The sequence below is a fragment of the Opisthocomus hoazin genome, chromosome 1, assembly GCF_030867145.1.
Source record: "Opisthocomus hoazin isolate bOpiHoa1 chromosome 1, bOpiHoa1.hap1, whole genome shotgun sequence".
In the NCBI taxonomy this organism is placed as follows: Eukaryota; Metazoa; Chordata; class Aves; order Opisthocomiformes; family Opisthocomidae; genus Opisthocomus; species Opisthocomus hoazin.
Genome location: NC_134414.1, coordinates 116,517,258 through 116,533,980, shown reverse-complemented (window position 1 = coordinate 116,533,980; position 16,723 = coordinate 116,517,258). Strand labels below are relative to the sequence as shown.

At 39.9% G+C, this 16,723-nt stretch overlaps 1 protein-coding gene across 2 annotated transcripts in view; it reads right to left on the bottom strand.

Moving 5' to 3' along the window:
* SAMSN1 (SAM domain, SH3 domain and nuclear localization signals 1) overlaps window positions 1–16,723 on the bottom strand; it is a 78,812-nt gene that overhangs the window by 32,416 nt on the left and 29,673 nt on the right. Inside the window, exon 1 of one of the 2 annotated variants that reach the window (XM_009937131.2) lies at window positions 3,902–4,040. The exons of the other annotated variant lie outside the window; for it this stretch is intronic. Within the exon in view, the coding sequence (XP_009935433.1) occupies window positions 3,902–3,958 (57 nt within the window). The 5' untranslated portion in view covers window positions 3,959–4,040. Of the gene's footprint in view, window positions 1–3,901; window positions 4,041–16,723 lie in introns of those variants that run through there. 2 annotated transcript variants of the gene reach the window in all.

The following is a 16,723-nucleotide window of genomic DNA, read 5'->3' as shown; positions in this document are numbered from 1 at the left end:
AAAAAAAAAAAAAAAGCACAAAGTCGTCTTTGCCTCAGCTTGAAGTAAAGCCAAGAATCATCAGGCAGTGCTCAAGTTTGCTATGTCCGTAGGAATTTGAGAGAGAGAGGGAAATAGGCTCTACCCAGCACGTTATATCCCGTGAAGTGGGTAAGACAACGCAGGGATGTTTTACAGATTATTTGCACCCTCCATTGTCATTTGCACTTCGTCAAATGCATAAAACAAGTCAAAGCAGAATGCAGAGTAGCTGCAAAATGCTTTAATGGTGTTTTATTTGTGTGGTATCAGGATATGGTGCTGCCTGAAGCAGATGAAAAATACTAGAGCCTGTATGATTTTTTAGAATATTTTTTCTTACCGCCTTTCTAAATCTGCTTCATGCCACTCCCCAGATACACTGACATTTGTAACCTCATAAGGGCCAAAGAGGCTAAAATCCAGGTGATTGTAGGTGTCTTTGTTTCTTCCTCTAAGTCAACTGCTCTCCTTCTCCCCAGCTCTCTAAGGGGCGGTGGGACAGACTGCGTAGCTGAAACACGTCTAGTAAAAGCATGCTTCCCCCTCCTTGCTATAGTACTTTCCTGCTCTGCATCTAAAACTCCAGCAATGTAGAAGACACGTGTTCTCCCTGCAGCGAGCTGCTGGAGCGTGGCTGGCTCCGGCCATCGGCACAACCGGAAACCTCAGGGCTCGTGCAAGACCTTGCTTGTTTGACCTCACTTGCCCACAGATAGTACTGCAGCTCAGAACGGCTACGCCGTATAAACCAAGCCATCTCTCCTCTGACAGTAAAGAAAAAGGGGCAGGTGAGAACTGAAAGGAAGCACTGAGAGAGAGCGAGCTGCCTCTTGGTGGATGATGGGAGGTGCACAGACTCTTCTGGGACAGAAACTCGTTTAAGGTCCTGGACAGACAGATACGTTCGATTAGGCCGGCTGAAATAGAGAGCTTAGCCCTTCAATTGGTTGAATTTTTTCAACATTAAGCAGAGTATTTTAAAGCCTTAGGGCTTTTCCTTTATAGTTCAACTACCTGGGTCCTCAGCTGATGTACAAGTTATAAATGTACAGCTCCACGGCAGTATGTGCAGCTACAATAATAAACATTGGCAAAGGATCAGAATCCTTCCAGTACATCTTTTGAAAACTTTTCTTCCAAGTTTCTCTCCCTGTTTTCTCTGCGATGACACCAGATATAGATTTTTTTTTTTTTGCCTGACAATGAATGGTTATTTATTTAGTTTACATACAAAGCATACAGTAGTTATATGCATATCCATGCATACATAAAAGCTGCCGGATATGCAAATAAATTATTAGCATGTCTGCAGCACTACAGAAATCCTGCTGTATAATGAAACCAACTGCAATGCTACAGCTTCACAGCAGTGGGCAAGTATTGACCCTATCATAGCAGACACTGAGAGTTGTAAGATGCTACTTTTTGTCTATGTAGCACCAAATGCATCTGCAGAAGTCCCTTAAGCACCACAGTAATCAATAAAGTAAACGCATTGCACACTGAGAACTGGCAGTTAGATACTGAAAATCTGTATTAGTTGTGCATTGGTCATTGACTTGCCAACCACCTCTAGAGGCTTTATAGAGGGACAGTAAATTGGCTCGACAAGGGTTTTAACACCAGTCTTGCATGGTATTCCTACATCTTTATCAAAAGGCATAACTGGATGCCAATATTCTTCACATTAGAAAGTAATAAAGAAGATTAAAAAGGAAAAGATTAAAAAAGAAAAGTCCTGGTGAAACACTTGAATTAATGCACAGAAGTTCGTCCAATTGTGATGAAGACAGCTGGTCACTGTGGGTAAGATTCAGTTACCTAACAAGATCTGTTTGGTGTCCTCTTTGCAGGCCTAAGGTAGCAAACCTGATTTTCACTTAACACTTCAGACCTCATGGCTCTCCCATAGGTCTCCCCGTGCGGATGTGTTGGAGACATGGGGACATCGAAGGTGAGGTAGCCCAAGACCTCCGCAGCGACAGCGGCATCCTGCCCTGCGGGTGTAAGGAGGTACCAAGCGTTGCCTGTGCCAGGAAGCGGTCGAGGGAAGTCACTTGTGAAATCCCGTAACTTCTGTCCGGAGGTGAGGACCCCATGTTACCCAATTCTGTGTTAAGCAACTTTAGTATTTGCATTGCTTACGCGGGGCGTGTTTTGAAACATGCTGCAAGAAGCTTTCTACTCCACGTGACACGGGGCTGTCTCCTCCCATGCCCTTTTTGTGAACAGCACATTCACCAAAAACATTCTTGTCATGGAAAGGTTACACAGTTCTGTACAAAAGTGGGACTACAGTAGGTGAGGTGTTTCAAAGCACAGTACTGTGGCAGGCAGAGATCCTGAGTCACTTTACCAAGACCTTCCCATTTTTGTAAACGTTTACAATAAGACAAAGTCAGCACAGCAAGTCAGCAGGTTTGACACTCAAGTCAAGTGGTTGGGCTCTTTTTATCCTTGCTTTACACATGTGGTGAATCAAATCCATGACCATGACTTTTTTTTTTTTTTAGAGAAGCCACAGAGCCAACATTTTAATAGCGTGGGGTGCATTTGTGAATAAATAACTAACTGTGTGGAAAAAAAAATTAAAAATACCCCAGACTGTTGTTAAGGATTGACTTATTCTACAAGAAAAAACTGACCAAAACTGGCATTTGAAAATATTTAGCAGACAGGAGAACAACGTCCATCCACAGAGTTGCTTGTGGTCATTTCTTGCTAACCTGTAGTATAATTCAGTACTAATTATACTTCTTCCCTGCCATTAAAAAATGGTATGATGACTGAACAGGAGAAAATACATACCATACCAATCATTGAAATGCTTAAAAACCCATTCAAATCTGTGAGAAAATGGATTCAAAATTGTTTCAAATCCATGGAAAAAAAATTAATTTTAATTGTTAATGAGTCATAGTCTAAAACTGCCAGTGTAATGCACAAAAGCCAGTGCTGTGTAAAACCAGAAGACATTCCTGCTAGAGTAGTGTCTGCAGTAATCTTTTAGGACCCATAAGTGATAAAATGAGGTGTATTCCCAAAGAACGATAGGATGGGTCTGTAAACTAGGAGACACAGAGTTACTGAGAACAGAGACATACCGAAAGGCTTTTCTAATCTCTTAGATAAAATTTCAGCACTGGGAAATTGAAATAGCAATGGATACTGAAGTGCTCAGGTCTAGCAGTAGCCATTTCTCTTCAGACTTACACTACACTTGCAAAGGTCATTTTGCACTCAGTTCAGGGACTGAAAATACATTTCTAGCATAGGACGCATCCTTATACATCTTGCAAAACTCTCTCTTTCTTTCTTGCAATTCCAGATTGTGGAAAGTGTCCAGTGTAACATATTATCAATTTATTCAGAGAATTTCTTTTAGGCTGAAAGTATAATCGTTCCCAGAAAAGTGAAGATGACAAACACTGATTGCCATGTACCCTCTCCTTCTTTGGTTATGATGATGCAAAAGCAAGTTTATGAAAATAAGGAACAAATTTAACAGCATTTCTAATTTTTCACTGATTCTCACACTCTTTCATGGGACTTCATCAGTTTATCACAGATGAAAATGAGAGAGGGGATTTTTGTGAGCATCTCTGTTAAAAGACTGATGCAGAGCATATAACAATAGAAAAAGTCCAGCAGCAGGATTCTTTAGCACAACTACAGAAGCTTCACAGTGTCGATTCCTTGAATTCTATGATTACTTTTATAAAGTGAGTATATACAAATAGATTCCTGAGATTATAGCACTGAGGCGCTTGCGAGCACATCAGGAAATCCTGAAGCTAGGATTTAAAAGGAGAACCTCTTTTTAAAAATTGTTAAGAATTCCTGGTATTAGTCATTGACAATGAAAATTAAACATTCTTACCTTTGGCTTTTGGCTTTTCTCCTTATCAGACACGTTAGATGGTTTTCTCTTCAACATTTTAAGTTCAGCTTTATCCAACTGATGTGCAACTGCTACTGGCTTGTAACCAAACTAAGCGCAACGAAGTGTACTGCACAAGTGTACATTAGTTACGCAGTTCCTTATTCTATCAGAATGTGACTTCACGCGTCCGCTTTGCGACACGGGTGAGTGAGCTGAAACCTTCATTTGGGGAGGGAGGGTGGAAGGGGGGAGGAAGTGACGGGGAAGAGAATGAGAGAGGTGCACTAAGGAGATGAGCTGAAAATGAGAACAGGGATCAGAGTGAGAAATGCTTTAAAATTTATCTGCTTTTGTGTCACCATCAGGCCTCTGTAAGACTTCAGACAACCTCGAGAAAATTGTCCTCTTTTCCTCTCTCATTTTTCCCCACTCAGCCTTGTGGCAATAACTGCACCCTGCATTTCAGTGTCTGCTGGGCCTCAATGTGAAGAAGGCATGCTGCTCTTCTGAGGACCAAGGGATGTTATTGCCCAGCAGATTTGCACTGCGCTGTGGTACATGGTCTGGCTGGTCCCTACACCTCCCTTTCTCTCTTAACTCCACAGTGATGCAATAAAAGCAAAGAGATTAAAAGTCACTGTTTCATAAAGAAGGAAAGTATTCTAAAGCCATCTTTTTCTTTTGCATGGTGGAATAATTTTTTGCAATTCATCACAGAATTTGGACACCCCGAAATAGCACTTTTCAGATCTCCATTGCCCTTGGCTTGCTGACAAAGTCACAGGAAGAAGCAAGTCTAACAGAAGGCTTACAACAAAGGTGAATGACAGAAGTCCTTTCTACTCCCTTTAAAAACAGCTCAGAGGTTAAATGAAAGTGGAGGTATTAAGATAGCTTTGAATTTCTGCTTCATTTTGCTTGATATTATTTGCCAAACGAACAAACAGAAGCCTTGTACATCCTAAGTAAAACTTATTTGGTGTGAATCATAGGCCACAAAGATTCCCAACTTTTTGCTGATTTCAAACCCCAGACTTACAGACTACCCATAGAGCTTCAATTAAATCTTAATTTAGCATTACTGCAAAAGAAAAAGAAGTCTATTTCTAAGTTCCAAGAAAAAGATTCAAAAGTAAGAGTCAAGAAAGAACTGTGCAAAAATTCTTCTTTTTTCAAGATTTTGGTAAAATTTTTTCAAAAATTTTTTTAAGCAAATCTATTCTAAGCAACTTTTACTCATAATTTTTGCGTAGATAAAAGCTCTTTTAAAAAAAAATCAAGTCACTGTGCAGGTCTCTTGCACCAAATAGTAATTCAGAAGTCCTTGTGAATCCAAATACTCAGTGCACACCCCTTTCTTTCTTTATGTCATGCTTTTAATATTAGATCTGGTTGAACTCAAATTTCAAGGAAAGCCAAAACAAGAAACCATTGAAACTGAAAACCAGCAGAACTGATGGCTGAAAGCCGATGAGAAATGCACAGGTCTTATTTCCTAGAATTACCTTTCCCAGTCCCATAAACACTTCTAACTTTCTGAAGCGAGCATGAGGAGACAACGCTAGGTAGGCAGGATGGCTGAATTGCTCTTTTCTTCCTCTATTATATGAATACTCCAGGGAGGGTTAAGACAGTGATCATCAGATGAACTCCCGTTTCAGTTTGCTATTTGGACTTCTATTTAAACATTGAAGAAAAGTTTTGGAGGCCTTCTTGGATTGTGATGGGTGGGTAACTGAATGGTCTGAGACTGACTGATGAAAGAATGCTTATTATCTACTAATGGTATGATCAGGTTTTCCTTTCCAGACCTTCTAAGAACTGGGTGGGTAAGAAGGGGAGGAGGATCTGGAGTTAAGGTGCTGAAATTCAGCCAAATATAATGCAAGATTTTTCTCCAGGTTACTGGATTGCAGTGGAGTATATGTTGAACCTCAACACATTAACCAAGATATTTCATTTGACATTTTAATCTGAACTACACTAATTTAGAACAGAGTTGAATTTGTTATTAATTACAACATACCCATCAGCATTCATAATAATTGTTACTATTAGTAATCAGTAATTAATAAATAATAATAATATTGACAAACTCCGAGAGATGTGTTACTTTCCTGTATCTGATACTAATGCCTGTAAAGTCTATTTAAGTTTCTAACTGTAAGGAGGTTTTACCACAGATATTTAATCAACCTTAGCAATTCAGTAGGGCCATATGCTGTTACAAAAGCTATATGCATGTTTTATATTAATTAAACCTGATTATTTATCTATATAGAAGTACATTGCAGTATATTGTTTTTCTTTCTAATCTGCTCCAAATGTGAGGATTAAATCAGACTCTGCTGATCATTAGACTGTGATTTCCTGTCTCAGGCCACTGTTAAAATCTTCATGATTAATAAAATGGGAACTCATCTGAAGAGTAATATATGAGCTTCCTTTCTGTAGAATATTTATTGTTAAACAGGAAGAAAGAGGCAATTTCAAGAGATATAGTACCCACCCATATCTATTTCCTTTCCTCATCCACATATCAGAAAAATTATAGCAGCTTGAAAGCTGACCTGATTATGTTCTTGCCCTTGGAAGGCTGACCCACACTAGTTTTAAAAAGTAACAAAGTGTAGAAAATCAAACATATATAACATGAAGTTCATGTAATTTAGTTAACCAATACATTTCAAAGGGGGCACTTTTGAATTAAAAATTAATAATAAGCTTGGTGCTTATATCCTCTGTATTTGAAGCTAATTTTTCAAGGTAGAATGAATGTCTGTGTAAAATTAAATAAAAATTCTCATATTTAGTTTTCTCTTGGACACGATTGCAGGTAACTTATTCATTTTCCTTGCTGGTCTTTGAACCTGATCCAAACCCCAGTGAAATCAATAGAAGTTTTTCAGGTGAATTTTATGGGGCTTGGATTGAACTCCTCCATCCTGAAATACCCAGGCAATGTCACTCTTCTCTCTGGAAAGTCCTCTGGGGAAAAAGGCTATCCACTTAAAAATAATGGAGATGACCCCATGAGAATGATTCCCACTGTCATTATATTTATAAAAGGCAACATACATTATATATTATTATTATCATTATTCAGTTCTAATGAATGGACCATGATGAATGTTCCTGGATATTCAAGTTCTTTATGTGCCTCCCTCCTGCACAATATCAAGTGCCACAACAGTGCCACCTCTCCCCAGTGGCTCCATCCAGTTGCCTTGCCCTGAAAGGAGAAATTGTTGCCACTCTAAACCGCAGGTGTAAACTTATGCTTTCAGTACTTGATTATTCTGATAAAACTAAAAAGTAGACTGCAAAGTAGATCGAAGGGTTTAACATACTGGCCACCTGTCAAAAAGCAAATGAAAGGAGATATTTTTCATATTAGCAATTTGTTTTTCAATGTCTGACAGACAAATCTGGTCCAAGTTTAACTCAGAGATACCTTGGGGCTGTACATTGCTTTCCCTAATGCTAATCAATCCCAGCGTGTGTTAGTCTGTTTATTTGAATTAAAATAAGATTTGTATTTTTCACGAGAAAGGAGTTATGCCTTCAGCCTTTGCTTTTATGGCCGTGCCTCTTCTGGTATGACCTAGCTCCCTTAGATATTGCAGATATCTCAGACTAGCAAGTGGAACTGAGTGAATAATTTGCAGTGAATAATTTATTTATCAAATGTAATTTTTATTTCCTCAAGGAATGTTCATGAGCAGGACACAATTTCCTCATGTGTATTAGTTATGGGCCAGAACGTGGCTAGATACTTCCCTCTCCTGGACTAATATGAGCGAGGGCCAGCCACAGTTACAGTCACTGCTACTCCTCAGCAGAGCTCTCTCCATAAACTACCACGGCGAGGATTCTATGAAAACTAAAAATGAATGTAAAAAAGTGAAGTTAAGCCTTCCCTTCCCTGCCAGCAACCGATGAAAAAAGCCAGATGTTGCAGGCTGGGCTGTCTTTATAAATTTTTAAACTGAATACTCAATTTTAACTCCAAAGACTGAGGCTGTGATTTTCTGTTGGGATGCTGGGGAATGGAGCTGGATGCTAAAGATCCCATCTTTGAAACTCCCACACTCACTGCAAATTTATCACTGCTAGCATCCAGAACTTAGTACTGCAAGTTGGTCCAAAATGCACAGGGGCTTCATGCAACAAGGTGTGTCATTTCCTATTGAATAGCCTCCTGTGTGCTTTTCATCAGGAACAAAAAATGAAGAAGCTACAGAAACTCAGACTCTTCAAGAGACAACAAGGGATTAAAGAATATATTAAGCTTATACCCTTCATTTGGCAGTGCATTGACACTATATCTAGACAACTCCTATCCCATACAAAGAATAATTCTTATGAAGCCTGCAGAAATTGGGTATTCAGCAAAACTAATAATCAACATCTGAAGTTTGCTTCAAAAAGTTGATCTTTGCTAAATAATTTAGGGAGATAATAATTTGGGGAGATTTTTAATGCCATACATCCACCGAAACAGCACAAGGGAACAACAGCTGAGCAGAGTCAGGAGTTGTGAATTCGACCTCCTCAGATTATTGGGCTTCCTTCTCTTCCTGAAAAATTATTTTTGTGTTTCTGCGTTCTCTTATGCTAATCCTTTGCCACCAAGGTCAATGGAGTCAAAAAGAGACGTGACAGGGACAGGCTATGGAGCATCACTCCACAGCTCCTACTGAATTTAAAGACATGTCTGGTACAAAAAGCGGTTGCCACTCTGTGAGTAAGAAAAAGTGTCTCCTTGCCAGGCCCTCAGACCGTGTCCTTGGCATGCTCCCAACACTGCCTGGCCTAAAGGGAAAATGAAGTACCAAGAACTTATCTCAAACTTTGATACCAACACTCTCTCTTGCATTAGCAGTAGATGAACAGATCAGTCATACCTACACTATGTCAGGTGAGCACTAACACTAATAAAAATCTATGCCATTGTGACAGAAGGATTCTCAAGGAGATTGGCTTTCACCTATTGAACAAATCCCTTTCTTATTACCATGAAGAGTAAGAGTCAAAGTTGTATCTATATTTTCTAGGTATTCCTGTAGGGAAAACTCAAAATCAGCAAGGTTGGTGTCTAGTAAAACGCAGCCACAGGCTTATCCAGTATCTGTGTAATAATTTCCAACAGAAACATGTGCGTCACTGGTGGTTTTCCTGTACAATTTATTGTAAGCAGAATGCACATTGCTGTCTGTGATGAATAACAGAAAGTAACTGGCAAGGCGATGCTGCTGTGGGTTCAGGCATGTAAGTGAACTGCACGCCGTTTCTCAGAGCGTGTGTTAAGATGTAGCTCAAAGTTACATTGCAATGTTCATGCCTAGAACATCTCAATAGATTCTGTTAGTGAACACTGTGATTACTAATCAGCTACAAGGGCATTTTATCCCATGTAATTTGCACCTGCAAATATGCAATATGACCGTTGTTTTGTAGGCATCCGGCTGAAGCTCAGCCTCCAAGAAATGCAGTTACAGATAAAGAGGGACAGTTGCCTTGCACACTTATTCAGAAAGCTCAAATATGAGATTTTTCAATGAAGGGAACGGATACAAAAATAAATTTAAGCTCTGTTTTAATCTCATGCACAAAACATGACATACTTCATTCGGCATTTAGAAGACCGGCTTAATGCCCAAGCACTGGCAGTGCAGCAGGGGATTTTTTCAAGGTACGGACATGATGTCTGCCAGCCTATCTCTGATTAGAATCAAGATCGACACAAGTAAATTCTGATTAACTCTAATGCGCAGCCTGCTGTCAGGAAACGCTTTGTAGTGTGAACCATCTTTTACCAGTAAACATCTCCTGCTGAATTTCTTCACTGATGTCAGAGTGTCAACTTGCTGCGCCATCACAGCGTTAGGACTGCTGTGCAAATGTGAACATGAAAACAAATAAAGTGTGGTACTCTGCATATTTGCTTGCAGGGCTTCGGTTTCATTTTGCTTCCAGAGGAAAACGTTATTCTTCCTTTCTCCTTGAACGTGGCTTCAAGTGGGTGAAAATCAAAATTTGTAAGTGACAGAGATAAGATGGCTTTCTTTGTAATTGGTTTTAAAATTTTCTTTCGACCCATCTGACTGATATGATACCCGATTGATAGCCAGCAGAAGTAAAAATACTTCAGCATCAAGAACAGGTGTTTAGTTTCAATCTTACATTTGGTTTTCTCTTCTTAAAGCACTCTGTACCAGACCTGTGGGCTTATCTGTTGCCACACTTGGTGCAGGTGCTGACATTAACAGGAATACCTTCAAAATCAAGCAGGATGTGGGTCAGGCTGGCTCCATCAGCAGACCTGCCACATCACATGTACTGAGAAGGAGACTCGAGCGTTTGACTTGCTCTCCTGCTCACCTCCAGGCCCGAAGCTCGCTGTGGAGAGGTCTGGCTCCTGCTCTGCACTTCTGTCTGGCAGATGGAGGTGTTCACGCCAGTCCGTCAGCCGCTTGCTCCAGGGCAGGGGGGCCAGAGGAGGAGCAAGCTGCAGCCACGCTGAGCTCCCCCATAAAGAAAGGGAGGCACTTTTCCTGCTGGATTTCAGCACCGAGTCCCTCACTGGGGAGGACTGGCCAGGTGACTGCTGCACCCTGTGCCGGTCACAGTTAGAGCCCCGCTTGCCTCACTCGGGGCCGCATGGCACGCTTTGGGCTGGGGCTGAACGGTCGCGATGGAGTAGTCAGCAGCCCCAGGCCAGCTGAGCCTCACCAACACGGTGGGAACATGCTCTTAGCCCATCACCAAGATGAAGTGAAGCACAGCCACATGAATTTATTTCATTAAGGATTTAAGATAACGTGCTTTATCTCAGGCTGTGGGCTAAAGCACTCACAGCGACAGTCACGGTTCTCAGTGGTATAAGGTAATTACCTACGTGTCAGTAACTTGTCTTTGGGGAGAGGAGGGAATGGAAAGGAGAAGCTATCTCCCAAACTGTGCTCTGTGGAAAGAGAAATGGATGCTTTGCCTCTGCACAAACTCTCCACTTTTCTTCAGGCTTCGCTCTATGAGTCTTGATCTTTTTTCATTGTGTTATCAACCCCTTCCCCTCTCACTTCCCCACAAAGTACATGAGCTTTTCACTCACTCCTTGTGTACTAGTTCTCTGGAGAGTCTTTTTTTACCTCCTGCTCTCACCTATCTGATCCTTTTTACTTCTTTCACACATATTATCTTGTGAGTTTTCTGTGTCCCTTGCCTTGCTGCTACCAAGGAAAGCAGAGGTTGATGAAAAGGCAACAAAATGTTTCGCAGGAACAGCTCCATGACCTGCTACAAGTTCTGCTGAGCTACGGACAACAAACTGGAGGGGAGTCTCACTCCAGGAGCAGCAAAACTCTGAAATCCAGATATAGGCCTCTTAGTTTACAGCAAATCTTTTTTTTTTTTTAATATATGTACAAACCGGTGAAGAGACGTTTGAGAGGTGAAAGTTCACAAAAATCCTTGAAACATCTTTGGGTTCAAACACCCTTCTAAAACTAGGTAATAATATCTAAAAAAGTGAAAATGTAACATACACACACAAACTCGTTAGAGTAAGAAAACAAAGTCATAAAGCCAAGATGAGGCAGAATTAATGCTATCTGTGATACCTGAATCTCACCCATTTGCATGTATGTTTTATGATGCATTTTTAATGATGCAGTTTTAATATTTACCACATTGCTGAATGTCTGGTTCATTCAGTGCAAAGGATGAACCTGAACAGAGGTGTCAGAGCCTGCAAATAAACTGTTTGAACTCTGGCCCTTCTGGTGCACGAGTTGGTACGTGTATTCTTGCTCATGCAACAACCGTCCAATGTATAAAATCACATACTATCCCCGTTTTGCAAATGAAGCCTGAGGCAGAGAAGTTAAATAATTTGTCTAATTTCACACAAGAAGTCTGTAGAAGTGCAAGGAATTGAATCTGTATTATCTACGTCCTTACAGAGTTAAGGAAGCTATGCTGCTATGAAGAACTGGAATAAGGATTTATTCTTTCATTATACTTCAGTGAAATGCTAAGGAATTGCGTTAAAACTTAATTTACTTTGCAGTTGATCTTTGACTGCAGATAGCCCTCAGGTGTTGACCCTGTGATTAGATGTGCAGGAAATTTGGGTGAACGTAGCTGCAAGCGTAGTTCTGGGAGTTTGACTGGGCTTTCACACTAAAAAATCTGAGTAATATCATACCTATCTTAAAAATTTTTCCCTTTTCCACCTGTACATATCTTACTGTAGGTGTGAGCTGTTATCTGTATTCATCCGAGAACAAGAACTGTCTTGTGAGCTTGCATGGCAGTGAACACGCTAGTCCCCGCTCGTAACTGAGGCCACATGTATTGCTGTATTGCCATGCTGATTAATTTTTAGATGAGTTATGTGGAAACAAGGATGATGTATGAGGAAGGAAATCTAGGTATTAAAACACCTACGCAAGCCAGAACTAAATATAGAAACCCCCAAAGTATCTGCAAAAGTTTCTGTCTCATGATCTTAAGCTATCTGAACTCCTCATTTTCCCACTTCCCACACACTGTTTGTCATCATTTCTTGTGGTGTGCTATCAAATGTAAGTTGTAAGTAGAAGTGAATGAGAAGTTTCATGTCATTTAACTTAATTAATTTGATCCTCTCACGAAAAATATTCAGCCCGATTTCTTCAAATGGATTGTAGTGTAAGCACTTCCAGAAAGAATTATGCTATGTTGAACTTTCCAATTTGCTTTGCTTATGTATTAGGGAAAGTGAACTTCAATCAATTAAATGTCTACAGAAAGTCAGTCCAGAAATTTCATTACCATGGGTGAATTCCTTTCAAAATAAAAGAGCATACTCAGATACAAATCATTGTACAGCTCTTTCTGAAAAGCCCTGGTCTTTGTCTTCTAATGACCTGTTTATATACTGCGAAGAATTAAATAGCAGAATTAGAGGTGTGTCCACTGAGTGTTCATTGTTTCACTTACAATCTTGTTTTTCAGGCTTTATTCTTGTTAATTTTACCCACAATTATTTTTTCAAAGCTGGATGAAAAAACGGTATTCAAATTAAGTTTTCAGTTCCTAAAACCAAGTTTGAAATTATGCAAGACATACCCTGCTTTTGAAGAATGTCACAACAGAAGTACTTCTTTTACTGGACTTTGAAACACATTCATTATAATAATGCTGCAGCTCTGGATATCTTAATGCCTTTCTGGCACTGAAAATCCTCACTCTTCTATTTATGTCATTGCTGAGCACTGATATGTGACTTTTCCTACATTTCTATGAGAGGAAGATGAAAATAAAACTAATTTCTTCTGATTTATGAGAGGCTTATTTATTTCACAAATAGGCTTGACAGGAGCACTTTAAAGCATGCAAAAACGACTTACCAAAGAGAATAACTAACTCAATCTACACTCACAAAAAAAGCAAGCAAACATAATCAGCTCCTGAGCCAGCTCAGAACTTCCAGAAAATTAATGTTGTCTGTAAGAAAAGTCATTTGAATTAGCTGGGGAAGAAGACAAGGAATATCAGGCATTGTTGTATGCACTGCTACCTACCACCTACGTATTCTTGTAACTTCAGGTCGGTAAGGATCCTGGAGTCATCTTAGGTTGTGGCTTCCTTACCAAAGCCTTAGCCTCAAAATCCTTACTGAATTAGTCATGTGGGTAGCACTTTAATTTCAGCTTCATTAGGGACACTGAAGAAATCTGAAGCTAAACTTGCTTGTTCTCCTGAATAAAGATGAGCGCACATAAAACGTATCCTGACCTAATGCAAGCACAGTGAAGATTAAACATTTTGACTACAGATGGGAAGCTTGTCACCAACACAACAAGTACAAGATCAGGCCAAAGTTTGGATTTCAAAAGTGAATCTATGCAGAAGTAAAACTGCGTTACCTTGCGTAAGGAGGTAAACTACACTTAAAAAGTTGCAGTCTTGGATAGGCAGATCCCATTGCACTTGATGGCTTCATTGGTCAAAACCTTCCTGCTAGCACCAGCAGCTAATGCATTTACACATCGCATGATCGAAACACAGCCTGCATCAGCTGACTCATGCAGCAGGAGCACTGCTGAAGCACAGTAATATATACTTTTTTTTTTGCTTTGTATGGTACATGGGAAGAAATGATAGCTTTTATTTTTTTAATATAAAAAAAACAGGAGGAAAAATGTCAATTATAAAACATTGGACTGGCAGCAGATCCACAGAAGGATTATATTATCACAGCATAGGTGTATAAAGCAGCAGACAGGCAATACAATCTACCTCTTTCGGTATGCAAAAGTGCATAATTTTGACAATTCTAATGGGCGCCAACAGGAAGGCATCCTTTCATCAGACAGTTTGTTAACAACAACTACACTTAGTTTAATTATGTTTTGACTCTTAATCATGTTTCATGAAGCAGGTAGCATTCCTTTTTTTCTATTAAGAGCTCATATGCCATTTACAAAGAGTAAGTGTATGAAATGCACAGTTTTCCCTGCACTTTCAACAATTATATTCCCCTAAATACTACGTTCATGACAGTAATCCAAAATAGCCTTTCATTTCTCTCTCTAGCTGTAGCTCTGCAGTACCTAGCAGCTATGTCAGAAGCAAATCCATGAAACCTGATGAGGTGAATTGAAATGTTCTTCTGCAGCTATCTGTAACCATATTAAAGATGCTGTGGTATTTTAAAATATCTTTTATTGCAGATAAACTCACTTGATTATCATTCTGCTGTATATACACTAGCAAGTACTATCAATCCAACTTTACAGAACAGTCCAGCAATGTTTGGAGGGAAAAGTTTGGAATTATTCAGCTTTTTAGTAGAGCTGGATGTATATGCCACTAAGATTAATGGAAAATGTGACATAATTCCCTAAACAGCTATGAAAATTCTAGTAAGGTATTAAAAATATAAAATAGGACAAGAGTTACCATAGTGAAGATCAGTGGCATCAGATTTTTTATGTTTTTTTAACCTGCTTTGAGATTGCATGGTTAAAGTCACCACAGATGAAGACACTACATTTCTAAATTTTTCACTATTACTATTACTATTCAAGAAGTAGCAAAAATCACCATAGGATGCAGAATAGCAATGATAGGTATTCGCTATCAGCACAGTGCAATGGTGCAGATATAGCAAGGCTGGACGTTCTCTCAGGCCTGTCGCTTCCAAGCACAAAGCTTGAGAGATGAAGCCTTGCACTTGAAGGGGTGATTTTCTCTCACTTTTTGTATTTAACTGAAGCAAGCCATACAATGTTTACCAACTTCCCTATGTAATAGTTTCTTAAAGAAAGCTCCCTGTGACAAGAGACAAAGTAAGACCCTGCAGACACAGAAGCATCAGGAAAATGAGTGGTCTTAAGTTCACTAGCATTTGTGTCTTTTTGGCTGAGACTATATTTTTCTTGTTATTTCCAAGAGAAATAAACACTGAAAAGTTCAGTCATGGATCTTGACTTTTGCCCAGTTTTAAAATCAAAGCCATTCAAAGTTCACCAGCATTTGACTACAACAAACATGTACAAATATACCTCAATCCCCCCCCCTTCACAAGGCTTAAAATTCAAAATAAGCTTTCACAAGGTTCTGGGACAGGGTTTCAACTGGGAAATAAGTGAGTGCCTTTGAATTTAACCATGTGCTAGATTTAGTTGTAGCACTGTGCCTTTTTGTCTGTCAGTTCGTGTATCTTCGAAGACTCTGCAGTCTGGGGAGCACAGGGGCATTTCTAGCCATCTATTTACCCTGCAAGAGAGGTGCTGAGTACATAGGGTGAAGGGCAGAGCTGGTGGACTGATGGGGAGAGGAGGGTAACAGGTGAAATTAGCTAGAATGTTATAAAAAGAAACAGGAAACCTGTCGGGGGCCTTGTAAATGAAGCTATGATAAGACAAAAGAGAAGCAGATGGGGAGAGTTTCACATCTTAGAAAACAAATCCTGTTCTCAAGTCTCACCCACAGCTTATCACCTGAACACTCATCATCATGGTCTTGACTGATTTGTTTCCTCCCACCCTTTCAGCTGCTCTTCATCTCTTCCGTGGGCAAAGACTTTGGGCCTCTGCTTGGGTATAGCTGAGCAGGACTTCCTAAGACCAGTAGAAGACAGATTTATACTTCATGAGTATCTGTCTTCCTACCTTGTCACTGAAATAGGAACAAGTAAAATCTACAGCTTTTAAGAGGACCACTTATTACAGACACTAAAGCAGCTACAGTGACCAGAATACTTGAAAACTGATTTCCCAGAAAAACAATCTGGGGATTTCCAGGCATTCTTTTTAATGCTATATTTATGCCAAATAGGAATTCAAAATGTGATTGAGAAAGCTCTTCTAAGGCACGTTCTGATATCTCTCAACAGAAAGACATTAGCTGAAGAAAGTAATAAAAGCAGAAAACAGTTGAATTGCTTAAGGAAACTGAGCAGCCAGAAAATCCATTAAAGCCCACAGCATTGTAGTGCACAGAAGACACCAGTGGCTGAAGTAGAAATCTTCCCGCAGCCATTCTCTGGGCTGTGAAGATGGTCAAATGCAGCTTTCAGCTTTGAAAGACATTTTGCTAGAGAAGAGCACTCTCTGTCCTGTTTGTCTGTTACTGGCTGTCCATATTCTTCCTCCCCACTCCACTAACATAGGGAACAACGATTAGTCGCTGGTACCACAAGAGATCCAATAATCTGTATAAACCTCAAGGCAATATACAGCACCTCTTTGAGAACCAAGATGATCAGGAGCAGCAGAAGCAGTACAGAGTGCAGGGTAAGAGCAATCATAGCAAGCATGCAAGGCT